Raw genomic sequence first — 17,473 nt, 5'->3', positions numbered from 1 at the left:
ATTCTACACATGTTCTACACATTTTCTAAATTCAGTCTGACGTATTTGGCATCAATGGACACTTTGGGATCTCCACTACAATTCAAAACATCAGTCTGTGGGTATAAACAACGTTTTGAGTCTGTAGTGACGGACTTATGGTTAAAGCACCCGGCCAGAACGTTCAATAGATTTGATTACATTAAATTGTTTGAGATTCGTATGTGTGGTATGTCATGTTTTGTAGAAGATGTTTTTATAGTTGAAAGATATATGTTTCAATGTGTTATTTAAATCTGCTGCTATCATTTTTCTGTAGACATGAGGTAATGAAGTATACCTAATGCCTTTGTGTGATTAATGATTTTATAACAATGGATCATTTTCCTGTTCTGTGAATGTGGTCTCAGAATAAGACTGCACTTTAAGAAGAAAATCAACAAAAGTGATGAATACTTCATTTCATGTTTTAATTACACAGTTACATTGTTCAACACAGACAATAACCTGAATTAGAATGTTTTACAGCTTCACACATCCAACAGAGCGAACAGTTAAAGAGCGGTATTAGCAACAGGGAGGAAAGCATGCAAGAAATAAATACAAATCAGAATTTAATTCTTCAGCACAGTTAACTTCATCTAAAAACGGCAACAGGACCTTCTTGAAGAGGGAAATAAAACAAAAGGAGAAGGATCTTCAAAGGGCCAACCTTTTCCTACAGAAACATGTTCTGTAATAATGTATTGCACAATACAGTATAGAATGCTTCCCTACACATAAAAAAAAACATAAACCTTTTTTTTTCAATTCATGTAACGGTAAAAACAGGACCATCCTGAGCCATGGCTTTCGGGAAAACAAGTGTTTGCCACTTTAGCTTTCTACTGTAGCTATTCATCAGTGCCTGTTTCACAGGAAGGACGTGTCACCATCACATCAGACGAGCTTTGAAATTTCATTGGTAGAGTTACTGGTTGGGGGTAGAGAGAGACGAATGCCAACCTGCTAATATTTGCCTTTTCTAAACATGCGTTTTGCCCATATCATGTACATAGTTAAACAAACAGAAAAGAGGCTGATGTAAAGTGTTCGGAGACCCCTTGGATGATATTCACAACAGCAGAGCCCTTATCCGTTTGCCATGGATGATATCTTCACAGAGAAACGAGTATGACACCTCGGCACAAATCTCATTTTGTTTCATGACTTAATGAAGTTTGCACCCAGCGTAACAGAACATGGTCTTTTGTGTCCTGTCAAAAGAAATCAGGAGGGAGAATTTCAATGAAGGACAGTTGGCTCTCTCCCATGGAGACTGCAGCCACATGTCCCACACAATCGACCATGTTAAGGTTATCTAATGCCGGGACAAAGCACAAAAACCTTAACCAAAGTGAAATCTGAAGAGAATGTTGTAGCTTTTGGTTGTATTTTGGTCATTTATAAGTGGTCTACTGGGTTTGGCTTTGTTATAGTTAATCTGAGGGCTTACTTGCAGACAAGGAGACACACACAAAGCATCAAAGAGTTGAATGGAACTGTCATTATGATGTTGTTTTGATGCAGATAGTGTGCGCAAACCTGGTATTTTACTGCACAAAGCTGTTGCTACATATTGTGAATCGATCTGCCACTTTAATCTGTCTGGGATGTTTCATTAAAGCTCTGAAAAGTTTCAAGTAGTTTGTAGAGAGAAAAAAAAGAAAAAGGTGTGATTTTTTTTCTATTTTTTTTTTTTTTTTTTTTTTTACAAAAGCACACACACCACCAGTCACACACAAACACACACCCACCATGCATTCATTTTTATCTCTGCAAGGCTTTGTAACTGTGAGAACACGCAATCAGTAGGCTTTTCTAACGAAGATGCTTCTATTAGTTTAATAGAAGCACTATTCAATATGTAGACAACAAGCGCTTTGATTGCTTGAATAAAAACTCTACACATTTGAAACTCAGTTCATTAAACATGCTCTTCACTCTCGTGCCCTGATTGTGTGTATTTCAGACACTTTGGTTAACTGGTGAGGTGGAGCTCTAACCTTCTTATTTCTGGTCTGTCAATACACACTGTGTCAAAGCCTATTATGGCAATAGAGTACTTTGGTCTGTGCTTTTATTGGTTTTGGACAACAAATGGCATGGCATGGTTGATTCTGTGTTCAGTTTGGTAATATGCAAGTTTGACTGTACAGTATGTGTACCTACTACTAAATTCTGGCAGCATCAGTTTGGTTAGTGGGATGTGATCAAACCTATGGATCAAACAGCTGAGGTCTGGTGAGAAGGGATACTTTTCAACATCAAGACTAATGGCAATTCCTTTCAACAATTTTTATGATTTCCAGACGGATTCACGTGATCACTTTTGAATGTGCGCCACCTTGTCTGCTCTCAGCCCAGCTTTTCAAAAGTCCAGGTCAACCTCTCCTGGTGGTTAGCTGTATGGTCACAGGAGGTAGCTAGTGTGAACGACGGTCTGGGGTAGTAGTGGAGGAGTTAGACATCAGGGGGAAAAGAGGAAATGACACAAAAAGGCTGAGGTCACCAGCATATCACAATAATCATAACACACATACATAAATGTTACACACAGAGGCAGGGGTTCTTTGTAGCTTATCCCATTTGAATTATGTGTCTCAGAAAGTCCAAATAAAATGATTCACATGTTTCCTATGCCAATAACGGCAAAAAGAAAGTTACCTATTGTTTTCTCCAAGTTTGGTCCAAGTGTGTGTGAGGCCAACTTTGTAGCGTTTTAAATGATCAAAATTAAATTTGTGAGAGCATTGCTGCTACAGGCCCTCTGTTGCTTTAAGTAAAGGCCTGGAGACTGTTTAGCATTCATGTGTTTAGCAGAGGCGAGCATATTGCTGGAGCATGTGGGTAATGCTGAAATGGTGAAAAAAGAAAACCTGAAGAGGTGACACTACTCTCTTGGTCTGGAAAAAGATTTTAAGCTTATGCTCAACGTGCATCTTTACAAATAAGCAGTAATCTGTTAAAAAAGCAACATTGCAAAGATTGGATATCAAAATTAGCTTTTGGGTTTACTTCAGCTTAACACCGGCATTTCACTTAATCCTACAGTAACGGCTTTCCCTGTACTTTGGGGGTAACAAATATTACTAACCTCACACACTCACACACACACAGAGGTTGATGAGGACCAAGAGAATGAGAGGGTCGCTGCAGTGGCAGAAACAGAACACTTGACATGATATACCAAGGTTGAAAATTCCTAAATGTATTGAGAATTAGCTAAATTTGTAACTGAGCCATGACTTTTTCACCTTTTTTTTTTCAAAACTTTGAATAAATTTGGGCTTTTATGTCAATACACACTGTTGAGTCCCCTCCTGCAGGATGTAAACAGACCGGGGGTGAATGAAGCATGACACGACTTTTGAGTCCCAAGTGCACCATCGGATATAAATAAAGAAGATTAAAGTTAAACATAAACATATTTTATGGTATTATAGGATGTGGATGTTCGTATATTATAAATTAAGGACTAAATAATTCAGTCCTGTAGTGTCCATCCACCCTTGATCTGTTTCATCCATTTTCAGCTACATGCATTTTTTACCAACAGTCTCCTCCACTCAGGGTCACATGACACTTTGATTTGAGTGAAAATTGAAATTGATTAACTTGTGTGAGAGAAAAAAAAAAGATTGATAAATTTGAGAACTAAATGTACTGTGAAAAAATCATAATCTGGACGTTAAACTTTAAAGGTTTCTGTTATTTGGCAAACACATTTTTGGACCTCCTTAAATACTATGTACATTCACATTAAGTTACCGATGTTACTTTAAATATATTTATATGTATCTATATTATATGACACCCTATGGGCAGTTTCTGAGGTTCCATTCAGTAGCTGAATTCTCTTCATATTGCACCTCCGTCCTCTCACTGTCTCACAATGCGAGCAATACAAAATATTCTACAAGAGGGGTTTCATCTCCTTAATATAGATACAACAAATCAAACAATAAGTACAATGCAGGGCTTCCTCTCATCAGCGAGTGTCCTCCTAGGTCGGACCTCACCGCTCAGCCCAAACTTATAGGAGGAAAATGAAAGGAAACAAAACCAAAACAAAGTTCATCTTTCTGGATATACACAAGGGCAGCACATGTGGACATCAGCGACAAGAGACATTATTTAAATTTGAAAAGAAGAACAATATCTACAAGCAGGTTTTCGAACCCTTCCCACGAGACTGCTCCGCAGCTCTGTCCGAAGCAGGCGGGGGGTTTGGGGCCGACTTGAGTCAAGTCGTTGGGGAAGAGCAGTAGAAGGGAGGTGTGGGGTGAGGGGAGGTAGAAAGAGAGAGGAGAACCAAGTCTTCACTGCCCTTCACTAGGCTCTTTCATCTGTTTATCATGCTTTGGAAAAAGGAGGGAGTGAACGTAAAGGTAACAGCAAATCCTTGAAATATCTCCTTGTTGTGGAGCTTTTTAAAAAAAAGACTTACATACGTCGTAGTATGCAATGTTGGACAATGTTTTCAAGCTTGTTTTGAGGTTTTTGGCAGCTCCTTTGCCATTTATGTATCTCATCTCCTTTGAGGCTGTGTAGCTTTTACTTTCCTCTTTTTTCCTCTCTGTCCTCTCTGGTACCATTCAAAACAAAACAAAAAAAATCACACTGTGGCAGGGTTTCCATCCGTTTCATTAAGTCTTTCTTGTAGGCAAGTTCACAGCATTGTCCTTATTCACTAGTCTGGGCCATCACTGAGGAATCGCTGTAGCTTTGTCCAGACTACAGGAGGCAGCTGCAGATCAAAGCACGTCACAGTTTTATTTTTTTAAACGTCTGACTTTCTCTGGGTCCCGTTCTGCAGCTTCTCTGCAGCCTGGTCCTCTCAGGGCTGGCTTATCTGCTGAAGAGGTGATGTTGCTTTGCGTTTGGTTATAAGATGAGTGCTTCTCCTTATCGCTTACTTACTCACTTTGGCAGTGTAATACAAAGGTTTGGATCATGTTATTTGTCATCTTTGAATTCATTTGGGTTCACAATGGTGCAGAGAGGTGAGTCCGGTGTAGATTTTCTTGGCTCGCTAGCAAGGTAGTTAGCAGTTTAAAATTAATTCATTTTCATATCATTATCATTATCAGCATCATCATCACTACTATTCTTTATTTAGAATATTTGGACTTTTCTTTATTTTCCATTAAAGCCAGAAAGAAACGTTTAATAAATACTAAGCTGTGTTTCTGAGTATTTTCCCCTTCCCTCATCCATTTGAAAAAAAAGGTATTTTGTCCTTGCCTGTCTCCATTAGGACACTGTACAATAAGTGCCACATCAGTGAACTGTTTGCACTGGTAGTGCACATCTCAGGGCTGAGTACTGCACTCTCATTGGTGCTAAATTAAAGGGAAATCCAATCCAAGTGCTAATCAGCCTAGTCGTCCCCCCATCACTGTTGCCTACCACAGCCCTTGTCTTGTGTCCTCATGCAGACAGTATTTAACGTGCTTACATCAATGAGGGCACATCTTAGCCACATCTTCAAGTCAAAGCTCATGTTTTCAGCAAAACACATGTGATATGTTTCTGTGACTGAACACAGAGATAGGAGACACTTTTCATGCTTTCCACTACACTGAACCCCAGGCTGGAATCTTTGTATTTGTGGCTGTGGTTGTAAAAGAGACAAAGATAAAAAAAGCATTTTTTGGGGGGAAGGTGACCAGTTGAGTCAGTCTATTATCAGGTAGTGAGAAGATTCTCAGAAGAGCTTAGTATAAGAGGGACATAAGGACTGAAATAGGGGGAGGAGGAAAGGGAGCAGTGTGCAATGAAGATTCCTCAGTTTGGTTTTATGTGGAGTGTGGCCACCGTCGCATCAGTATGCAGGGAAGGGACAAGGGTCCGATGTCAACGAGAGGTGGCGTCCAGTAGGGCGGGGGTAGCTGGAGTTGTGGAGCGAGAGGCACTGCTGGAACTGCTCTCCTTGGGGCTGGCAGAGACACTTCCACTGCCGCTGCCAGGCCCTCCCGCAATACTGCTCTGGCCCGCCAAGGACAAGGCCCCTGGAGGAGTGCTCTCCGAGTGGGTAGGGGGTGCACCGGAGGACGCTGAGGAGGAGGAGGGGGTGCCTAGAGGGACACTGCTGCCCCCTGGCAGCCCCTGCAGGCCTTGACCACAGACATGGTGGTGCTTCTCCCAGTCTTTGTGTTGGCAGAAGGAGCCGCAGTAGCGAGCCGTGTTGCAGCCGCTGCACGTCTCACTGGCTTTCCTCCCACAGTTCCAGCAGCTCTGTTGAGACAGTGGGGAGAGAGTGGGTTGATAAAAATAAGTCTCTTTTTTGTTCCAGGAAGGTTTTTGTTTTCTTACATCAATATATGTTTAAACCTAACATAAATATTTTTTATAACATTTTAAAATAGTAGCCGGAACTCTTTGCACAGGGATTTTATTTGAAGGATTTAAGTCCTGGTTCAAGGCCACTGGTTTGTGTTACCAGCAGGTGGTGGTCAACTGCTCTGTAATGACCTAAGCCTGGCACTCTGCTCCAACCATCTGGGTCCGTCTGCTTTTATTTACTCAGGCAACTGGACTGCTTCTACTAATAATGATGACAACTTGGTGCAGCACCAAACCAAGAGTAGCCAGCTGTATGGATTACACGTTACAGGACAACTTGGAAGATAAGGGGAGCAAAGTAAAGGATTGATGGTTGGAGCAAAAGCGCGTTAAAGAGTGGGGGGTCTGTGATACTCACTTCACTGGAGTCCTCCTGCTGGTTGATGACTGTTAGTGCATCCTCAGAGGCTTGCCTCTTGGCCTCGGCGAGCGCCCTCTCCATTTTGGAGCGTTCTGCTGAAATCATCTCGTGGGCTTTCCTCTCCGCGTCTGACACCGCCTTCTGCAGCTCTGACATTGCCTGTCGCTTAACCTCATTCACTGCCTCCTCTGAGAAAGAGAGAGAGAGAGGTGTTAGTGCTTACAACAACCGTCCAGTCCTGCCTGCTCTGTCATCCTTTGAGGCTCTTTAGGCTGCCATGTTGTTGTGTCTCAGCGAACAGATGTACATCATCCAAGATTTAAAAACTTTCTGCCAGAAAAGGGAATCAGCCAGACTTCAATAATTAATTCAAACACGTCTGGCCACAATCGTTTCTAGTGCTGACAACAACAGATGTCTCCAAAGTTTTGTCTCTAACTTGGCTGTTCAAACAACATCCTGGGATTCCCTGTTTGCATGATTGTCATCTTGTCATAAGAATAATTTGAATAGAATTTGTAAGACAGATTTCACAGTGAAGAGAGAATAATTTCCCCACCCGTGGGCATCCGTATCCCCGCTACAGGGCTTCCTACGATGTAGATTTTATCATGGGGCCTTTTGTTCTTCCAGCAGAAGCACAAACTGTATGAGTGAGGAGGCTGTGTTTTTACAATAAGCAGGTGTGTAGACTCTTTTCCAGATGGCAGTCAAAAAATAGAAACTTCCCGCAGTCTCCTCTCAGTAAGAGGCAGAAGCGATTACATTTTGCCATCTTTCATTATTGGCCTCACGGTGCACAACACATGTACAGTGCATGCTTTCTTCTAGGGCTTTATAAACCTGAGAAATAGGTTTCCAAATATACACCATTTATGAATAAAACGCCAACGTTTTTAAAGATGAAATTACTTTTCACCCTCCTGCTCCACCTCCTCCATAACTGTCACTTTTTCTTGCAGCTCCACTCAACTTGTATCAAACTACTGTGCAAAAAGATAGGCAGCGGAGGGAGCCTCATCCAACACTTTGCTGCGTATATGTGCATGGCTGCGTGAGCTTGATTCCGATGCTAAAAAGTTAATATTCTGTCAATCCTTTCAACACACAGTCACACTCAGACACATTTCTCAATGGTTTCCTTCATTCCATCATTCCCTCTCCACCTTTATCCTTCATTTCATTTCTGCTCGCTGTTTTTCTTGATACCCTCCCTCCTCCTCTTTCTTCTCTTCATTGCAAAACACTATCTGCATTATCCCGAGCTTCTCAATTATCTGGCCTAATGCATGCACCACTAAGATTAGTTTGCAAATTTAATTAATTCTTATCAAGGAAGCTGCATAGCAGATGCTGGGGCAATTAGCACTTAATGGAAAACACGGGGACAGCAATATTAACGTTTTAATTCCGCAGGGATTTGGCAAGTCCCTGAGACGTGTTATTTCTGCCTGCTTTTTCACACTTCAGATCTTATTTTTCAAAGACACTGCAGTCTTTCAACCTGAACCAGACCAGAGAATACGTGTCTGGTTTTAATTAAAAGCAAGAGGTGCTGCAGCTACATCAGGCAGACTACCTGGCTGCTGAGATAGAGGTGACACATGCTCACGTATACACATACACACACAAACCAAGATGAGATGCTGGGAGTGAGATTTGTTACTCACCCTGCCTGTTTTGGAGGTGCTTTAGTGCTGGGGAGAGCGGGATGCTTGTAGTACCTGTACGAAAAACAACTGCAATTAAAAGAGATTTTTCTACTGGTGAAAATGCAGCACAGTATCTTGCCAACAGCAGCAGGTGGCAACTTTCCTCCTCAGGGTATTGGAGTATGACTGCAACATAATAGTGCTGGGACTGGGGAGGAACAAGGGCTGAGCCAGATGACTCCTGGGATGGGCTCTATCTAAGATGCAGTGTGCAAGAAGGCCCAAGCAATGCAACACTTCCCTTTGGACACAAACTGAGCCAAAAGTAATAACCACTGTCAAGATTATTTGGTTTGTTTTTCTAAATGTCTGTATTTGATCCACTTCAGAATTATGTTTGTGTCCCGTGCATGTGGCTAGATAACAAATACAATAAAAAAAAGTCTAAAAACTTGAGAGTGTGTGTGTTTCTCAGGTCAATGGAGACCAGTTAAGCTCCAATCTGTGTTAGATGTGCTGCCGCGGCCTGCTTTGGGCCAGGTGACTGCATTTTCACTGCAGCTTTAACTGCAGTGGTCTTTCATGGTGGTGACAGATGGAGGGCATTTAGCCCTAATGACACAGAGGGCCTCCAAGCCTCTGCCCTGATGGACTCACTGCTGTAAGGCCTCTGCTCTGTCTGTCTCTTTGGCCAGGGGTGAGGGCCGTGAAGACTGATGACGGTCACTCTGTGTGTTTTGTTAGTCAGTGTGAGGTCAATCATGAAGACAATAGAGAGAAGGGGATTCTTGGCTCTTACCAGCTTTCCTCCAGATTTCTTCTGGCAGGTATCCTGAGGGAGGCCTGTGTAAGAAGTCTCTGTGGATCTCTGAAACACACAAGCAGGCACACATTCAGTCTCAATTACACACACACACACCCACACACACACACCCACACACACACACACACACACACACACACACACACACACACACACACACAGTGATAGACTCTTGATCTGCACAAACACACATCCACGTCTCACCTATATTTCCAATTCTATTTTAGGACCAAATCTCACTATGTGTGTGGCAACATCAGTAAATACGCTGTTGTCAACTTTTTCTACCATTTCTGGGAAGGTATGAGAATACGGGAGTTAGACGTGAATACAAATCTTAATTATGAATGAGCATGCTGGCAACATAAGGGTGCAATCAGTTGGTTAAAGATCCAGGATGTTGCAACCAGATTTGTATTGCCTCACAGTTTGAGCTTAAATTTGTACATTTGCAGAAGAATGTGATAATCTAAGTGACATTTTTGTGTCCAAATTGATATATTAAGGCATTTTCAGCTTTTCAAATAAGCCCTACCTTGCTGTGAGTGTTTTGTTTCACCAAACATACCCTGCGTGTGTTTGTCTACCTGTCTGTCTGCCTGTCTGCCTTTCAGCAGCCGAGGAAGTTCCTATGGGCAGTGACTCGCTGCTGCTAGCTGTGTTGGAGGAGGAGTTGTGGTGAGGAGTAGGAGGAGGAAGAGGAGGAGGAGGAAGGCAGTGCTGTCCGTTGCTCCCACCTTTTTTCATCTCCTCCACGTCGCTGTATCGCCGAATCCAGTGATTCATCTCCTCCCGGTCAGCCTCCTGGCAGCGGCGCAGCACCGTCAGAGAGCGGCGCGTCTTCTCCACCATATCCATGATGCAGTTCAGGAGCTGCAATGGGAAAGGATTGGGGATGAGTTAAAACAGTTAATTTGGGATGAATCAACAGGAGAAATTCAACTGTACTCCATTTAGTTATAAATGTAAATCCCTACGACCCAAACACATGGACAGGACAGGTCCCCACAAAACTAAAAGAGGTCAAACTTGATCTTCTCCACAACACAGCAGTAGAGTTTTTGAAATGACAGAACTTGATAAATCCATTAAAAAATGGGGGGAAAACAGACATGCGTGTTTGTGCGTGACTCTGTGTTTCTGTCTCGCCCTGTTCTCTTCATGGATTGTGTGCTCGTCAGTGAATTTCAATGTCTAAGAGTATTGCAACAGCGATAATGTAACAGCTGGGCTGCTGATAAAAAAGTTGAGCCAATTCCTTCCACCCTTCTGCTCCGTTCCCTGCCAACTCAACAGATTTCCACTCCCCCCCCACCTCTGTTGTAAACAGTGTCACTTTTTTTCCACGGTGTCCTGTGCTTCCAGAGTTGCCCGCTCTGCTAAATGGGTTTAGCATGGTTGACATTCAAACCATATCATTATTCTCATTCATCTTTCCCTCTCTCTGTCTCTGCCTTCTTTCCCTCTGTCTCTGCAGCCCCTGCCCCCCCTCTGAGTTAGCTATATTTATTTCAGTGAAGTGTTTCTAATTTGGCAGGGGTCCAGGCCTGGCCGGTTCTCTCCATGACTGCAGCTCTTGTCTCAGCTGCTCTCCCCAGCTGGAGCTGCGCTCTGCTGGGTCCTGAGCTCCATCTGGGGCCCTGTTTCTGTGTGTGCGTGTCTGACTGTGCGTGTCTGTGTGTCTAGTGAATGTGATTTTGTCTTCATTGAGTTGGGTTAAAGGAAGCCAGATAGGTGTCTGTTTGTTGTTAATTCACCACACTGACACAGACCTCTTGTGGTAAGATGGGATGCAGGTTTTTCTGTTTGTCAACAGTTCACGTTCTACTAAAATGAACTAAATCACCTGCTTTATTTCCCACTGCTCCACGATGCTTATGAATTAAACAAAGGTGGGAAGCATTAAACTCGGCCACCATGCTGATACATACATTATCTAGGTGCTTCCATTCCTCTGCCCACTCTCGATCTGTAAGACGGTGGTCAATCACCTCCTCTTGGCGCGCTCCATGTACTGCTAAAAGAAAAACACACGGGTGAGATTCTGCACATATAAACAGTTCTGTATTACTGACACCAAGCAGCAAAACACTCCAGTGCAGGGTGGATACTTAACTAGCTATGTCCATGTTTGACAAAGAGGAATGATTTCTAACTCTGAACCCAGTCCTGACTGTCATACTGAATACTAATAAATAATAATACTGAAAATGTTTCTATTTTCACACACTTACAATAACTTACTTAGTGAGTGTGTCTGTCCATATTTGTGTTTGGTTGGATGACAGTTATTTACTTTTTTCTTCTCCTCTGATTTGTTATTTTTTTATTGTATTGTATTTTATTACTCCTGAAGTTAGTTAACAAAGTTTAGGTTAAAATCAAATAAAAAGCATGTCATGTGCCTATGTGATTGCCTCATGTCTGATCAGTAGGACAACTTGGCTAAGAATTCCTCTCTTTCCTTTTGGGAAAGTTGAAGGAAGGCATATATGGTTGCCACAGTTGTAGTAGCATATAGGCATGTATGGATGTGGTCTTTATATAGACGCACTGCCACAAGGATTATCACGCTGGACTGACAACTGGCCTTTGTTCTCTACAGACAGCCCACTTACATATTCACCAGCCTGTAGTCTGACCATATAACTGAGGAGTATATCTATGGATCTATCGGACACTGTGAATGCAGCCGTCCTACCTGTCTGCCGGTGCCGGTCCCGGGCGTCACGGTGTTCATTGTGTCTGTAAGCGTCTCTGTATTGGTGCGCCAGGGCCATGTCTTCTAAGCGATAGTGTTGGGGTCCCATTTGGGGGTTAGGTGGGTGGGGCAGGCCGTTGGGAGGGTGTGTGGGGAGGCCGTTGGGTGGCGGGTGAGCAGGAAGACCCGTGCTGGGGCTGAAGCGTTGACTGGGGCTGATGGTGCAAGGCCTCTTAGCCATGTGCTCCGGGTGCAACCCATCTCTCTCTGAGCTGTCTTTGGTCCTATAGAGGAGGACAGGGGAGAGGGTTAACATGGCTTAACATGATACTATGATTCTTTTGTGATTATAATGAGCAGTTTGTAGCAACTCTGATATATTTAAGAAAATTAAGCCAGCCAGTAGACAATGCCAGCACTACGCAGAATACAGTATCAAAAAGTAGACCCAGAGAAAACTACTATGTTAATAAATACATGAAACATCCAGAATTTAAATGGACACAAACTGAGCCAAAAGGTTTCACATGGTATTACAGTGAAAGGGTTTAATCACAGAATAAGGCCTGCAGCACAGTGGGATGTGATGTGGTATAATATGATCTACAACAAAACAAAACAGAACACAACTTTGTTGTAAAATCCAGTGTTGTTTATTTGCCATTATATGCAATGCCTCCTGCACAGGCAGACTGCATCACATAAGCTCTGTTTCCTACTACCACATGTACCATTATTACACAAATGTCAAACCAAGAATCCATTCAGCTGCTTCAGATGAACGCTGGACCACTCAAAAATGGTTTTGACGCTAACGTGACTACCCTCATTAATGAATAAATCTGCCACTGCATGGCTCATTTCTCACTTCAGTTTTATCCAGAAACAGATTTTTGACACCACATTAACGTCTCAAGAGAGAGAAATAACTTTTGTGCTACTACCACAATGAGTAATGTGAAAATTGTGCAATGACTTTGCCAGGCTAAATATGCAATGCCAGTGTATGACTTCATCGTTTGGGAAAACATGCCCAAGCAAAGCCCGGCATGCCCTTGAATTCAAATCAAGAGGCTAAAAAATGCCCTCGTCAAAAGAAATAGCAGATGAATTTCTATACCTGACTATACCTGTTTGGGGAGTGTCTAGCTAGTAAGACAAACTTGTTTTTTAAACATCTCCTACATGGTGTATGTAAACACACATACTCACACACACACACACACACACACACACACACACACACACACACACACACACACACACACACACACACGTATCCCTGCTGAGAGCTGTTGTTGTTCAGTTACAGTGAGGCAGTGCCCCACCAAAGCTTTTGTACAGCTGTACGCCTTATGTATCAAACAAAGTCAAGTCCAACTGTACACCCTTCGTCTCAAGCTCTTAATCTGAATATCCCCTCAGCCGACTCTTAGATTGCAAGTATTTCTCCCTCCCACCCTGCTCTCGGGCTTAAGGGGCAATGTGGGCTGAATGCTGTGTGTTTGGCAGATGTTTAGCGACACTCATTTGTGTCTGTGTACTTTTAGTGAGTGTGTATGTGTGTGTGTGAGAGAGGCTGTGTTTTCAAGCCATCTGGACAGTTTAAATGGGAGTGTTGATATTAATCTGTTTAGCTGGATGGCAATAGCCAGGCATTCCGATGCAAATCACTCTTTTATCATCCCGGGGATCAGAGGCGAATAAATGCAACGCTGCCCCACGTAGATGACGTGTTTATGCGTTTGTGTGTGTGTGCTCGGTTATCCATGTGTATATTAGTGTATGTGGACTATACACGTACACATCCCTGGCTCTAGTAGCTGACAACTCAGAGGAACAGCTGGCACGATGCAGGCCCTGGCCCAGCCTGAACCCTCCCCCTCCTCCACTGAGCCTCTCCTGCTGTGTATAAACCACAGGTCAGGAGGCGGAGGTGTGCAGATTACAGTGGGATTGCACATTCAGCTCCAACCCCTAGTCCCATCTAAACCACCCACCGCCCACCTCCCCACACCCCGCTCAGGATGTGTTCAGTGTTACGGTCAGCACATCACCATCTGGACACATCCCTGACATATGGACAGCTGCTGGGAGCCCGCGGGTCAGGCAGCGGCAGAGAGCGAGAGGCAGAGAGAGAGAGAGAGAGAGACAGGTGAAGAATTTATCAGAAAAGAAAGAGAAAGCCAGTAAGAGAAGTAGGAAGAAAAGAGAAATGCCAGCTAATAATGTCTTGTGTCATCTTCTTAACTCTGTGAATAAAGCAGAGCGTGGGGAGAAATGTGGGACAATTGCAAACCAAAGCTCCCTGTTGGTCTTTCTGTCCATCTTTGTTGTGCTGAGGCATTTACTGTACTTAACTCCCTCTTCCCTTCTATGTGTCTCTCTCTCTTTTGCTTCTCAGACACTACAGTGCATTTATCTCACCCCTCCCTCTCAGACAGCTGGCAGAGCCAGCCTGGCATCGGGGCTGTCCAGACTTCCGCCTCCTGCACAGAGGATTTATAGCCTCCCCTTGTCACTTGGCATTCTGAAATACCCTGAAATAATTAATATATAACAGTGTGTGTGTGTGTGTGTGTGTGTGTGTGTGTGTGTGTGTGTGTGTGTGTGTGTGTGTGTGTGTGTGTGTGTGTGTGTGTGTGAGAGAGAGAGAGAGAGAGAGAAAAGTCTGCCTATGTATATGTGTGTATATGTTTTCTTGTGTTATTCGGAGTTGACTTACCTGTCAGGGGTCCTTCTCTTGCCGTGCTCATTCATCTCCAGCATGATCTCAGAGGAGTCGAGGGGCGAGCTGGCATTGGCGTCCAGGAGAAGCTGCTCGTGTTGGGCCAGATACTGAGCCGGAGTCTGCTTGGCCAACCTGGCGCAGTGGAGCAACTCTCTCTGCAGCAGCGGCAGGTTTGCCTTCAGTGGGTAAAGAGAGGGAAAGAAAAACATCTCAGGATTAGGAATAAAACAAACTGTTGAAGGATATAGATTTATTGAGCTGATGTAAATGTGAAGGGTGTTAAGTGGACAAGAAGTGAGCTAGAGACTCATGGTGGAATAACAGATAGATGGGGTGTGAGTGAAATAATGCCAGATCAGGGCGAGAATAAAAAGAAAGTAAAAGATGAAGAGACAGGACGAGATAAGACAAGGCCCTTGACACCTTCCTCTGCCATGTGTCTCGCTCTCTCTCCAGGGTGAGCTGTATATTGTGTGTGTGTGTGTGTGTGTGTGTGTGTGTGTGTGTGTGTGTGTGTGTGTGTGTGTGTGTGTGTGTGTGTGTGTGTGTGTGTGTGTGTGTGTGCGTGTGTGTGTGTGTGTGTGAGTGTCAGTGCTGTCATATAGCTCTCTCAGACCTGTCCGGTTGATATAACACAGCCGTTGCTGCAATGTCCCAGATGTGGAGGATCATCGCACACCAGTAGGTCTGACACACTCACACACAACACTTTTAACGAACATTCAAAGCACATCCAACTATTTTCTACATAGTACTACAAGCACAGTTAACACAGTACCACAGTATACACCAACAGGTTTTTGATATTTACCTTGAGGAAGGGAATGACGAACGGCCTCAGAGGGAAGTTGGTGGCCTCGTGAAGTTTGGAGTGAAACTCTTCGATGGTGAGAGTGGAGTTCTGCACAAGAAAACAGGGCGTTAGACAAAGAGTCGCTATGAGACAAACTTTTATAACACTCTCTTACGGAGCCGCGAAAGTCCTGAAAGATGTTACCTTTTTTACAATCTTTTTTATAATCTTGTTTCTATCTTCTTTGTATCGTGTATCTAATGTGAACATCAACTTACGGGAAGAATTTCTGGGACGCAAGATAAAAATTTTTTAACTTTCAGGACTTTAAGGGCGCCGTACTTTCTGATTGTTGTACAAGAAAAAATTGCAATATGTAAAATTCTCTGCATCACATCATTTCACTTTCATCAGGCATAATAAGTAGATACATAGTTAAAGAACTGGATGGATGTAGAGTAGTTTTGGTGTAAGGATCATCACAGTAATTCCACATGACTTTAATCACAACTCACCACCAGCCCCAGCACGAGGCTGCGCACTCTCTCCCCGATCTCAGGCGATATGTCGTTGCCGAACTGCTGCAGCGTGGTCAGGAAGCGCTTCAGTTTGCAGAGTTGCCGGGCACCACAGGCTGGCGGGAGCTGCTGGTTTGAAAGCGAGGCCGTCGACGACATCGCCGGCCCATTACTGAAGCCGTTGGGAGTGGAGGGAGCACCGTTCAGCGATGTAGGAGAGTGGCTGCTCCCATTCAGCACTGCAGATAAACAGACAGAAGGAGGAGACAACGTGAATTGGGTCAGTAGTTTTGGAGAGGCCTGCGGGGCTTCTGACAGATCTGGGGGCGGGATGTGGGCAGAAGCACTTATTTCCTGCTGATAGAGAAGTCTGTGGTTGAGATTAAATGTAAGTAAGGCACACAATAGACTCTAATTCTACACCACGCCTGCAGCGCAAGATGCACATCGTGACTTCAGTGGTGCAATTTTCTGCCAGTTTGGCTGAGCGCTGTCAGAGTGTGTGTGTGTTAACTTCAGCTGTCTCACAAGTGGTACCATCTGACCCCCCATATCAGTCTATTTCACCCTCCTCCCCCTCTCCCCCTCACTCACTCACTAGGACACAACTATAAGAGGAACTTGTTAAAGAGAGACCAAAAATAGTCCTGTGGCCTGTGTTACTTTTATTCCGATAGCAGGTGTGTAGCTAATTCTGGCCCTACACATGTCCACTAGCTGGAAGTAGATTTGCAGCTTTAAAGGTTCAGAATAGAATCAGCATTCATACACATATATAATCACTCACGTATTCCTTGCAATGCCGGCATAAACAAACTCGCAAATAGCTCACAAACACACGTTTGACCTTTCCCCTGTTTTCATATTTTCATATCCGAGCCAGATGAAATTGCATGCAGAGGACATAAAAAAAGATGTGATTGACCTGTCAAAACAAAATAGTTTATGAAATGCTCAACTCTTTTACCATCTCCTGTCTCGTCACTATGTCATTCAATTATTTATTTTAATTTATGTGCATTATTTATGCATTTGAATAACTAATGATAACAAAATGTTAAACAAATGGTGTAGTCTGTGTATGAAATTAAAGAATTAGAGAATTGTATTTCATAATAGCAGCATATGCAAGCACTTACACTGAGCCCAGCATCAAAACTATAATTTAATAACCGCTGCGGCAACTTCATCTTTTCAAAATGTATTCAGGACTCTGCAATGAGCCATTGTGTACTGTAACACTACACCTTGTACACATTCTTTAAATCAAGACTTTGTACATTTTTGTTGTTCAGTAGTCTAGGTCCTGTCGTTCCTCTCTGTAGCTCTAATCTGTAGGTCGAGGGCCTGAACACATATGGACTAACCCATGTGATCCCAACAGGCAGCACTTGTGTTCTGGTTTTAGAGAGAGGTGCAAGGAGAGAGCTACACTGCTGACCGCTCGCCACAACAGGTGAAACAACATGGCCTGTCATTGCTATATAGGGAAGAAAGTAGTCTACACACTGCTTCGCCGCCTCACCAG

General features: G+C 43.5%; 1 protein-coding gene across 2 annotated transcripts in view; it reads right to left on the bottom strand.

Moving 5' to 3' along the window:
* Positions 1–446: 446 nt before the first annotated feature.
* The window catches only part of cbfa2t3 (CBFA2/RUNX1 partner transcriptional co-repressor 3), a 41,236-nt gene continuing 24,209 nt past the window's right edge, over positions 447–17,473 (bottom strand). The window contains exons 3-12 of one of the 2 annotated variants that reach the window (XM_054608625.1): positions 15,943–16,184; positions 15,446–15,535; positions 14,629–14,810; positions 11,904–12,187; positions 11,134–11,219; positions 9,790–10,075; positions 9,179–9,247; positions 8,398–8,451; positions 6,725–6,915; positions 447–6,258 (exon numbers count right to left, since the gene is read on the bottom strand). In XM_054608625.1, coding sequence (XP_054464600.1) covers positions 5,878–6,258; positions 6,725–6,915; positions 8,398–8,451; positions 9,179–9,247; positions 9,790–10,075; positions 11,134–11,219; positions 11,904–12,187; positions 14,629–14,810; positions 15,446–15,535; positions 15,943–16,184 — 1,865 coding nt within the window. In that variant the 3' untranslated portion in view covers positions 447–5,877. The remainder of the gene's footprint in view (positions 6,259–6,724; positions 6,916–8,397; positions 8,452–9,178; positions 9,248–9,789; positions 10,076–11,133; positions 11,220–11,903; positions 12,188–14,628; positions 14,811–15,445; positions 15,536–15,942; positions 16,185–17,473) is intronic. The other variant, XM_054608633.1, reaches the window with a different exon arrangement.

This window comes from Anoplopoma fimbria, chromosome 2 (genome assembly GCF_027596085.1).
Source record: "Anoplopoma fimbria isolate UVic2021 breed Golden Eagle Sablefish chromosome 2, Afim_UVic_2022, whole genome shotgun sequence".
Lineage (NCBI taxonomy): Eukaryota > Metazoa > Chordata > Actinopteri > Perciformes > Anoplopomatidae > Anoplopoma > Anoplopoma fimbria.
The sequence above is the reverse complement of the archived record's forward strand: the minus strand, read 5'-3'. Positions and strand labels throughout refer to the sequence as shown.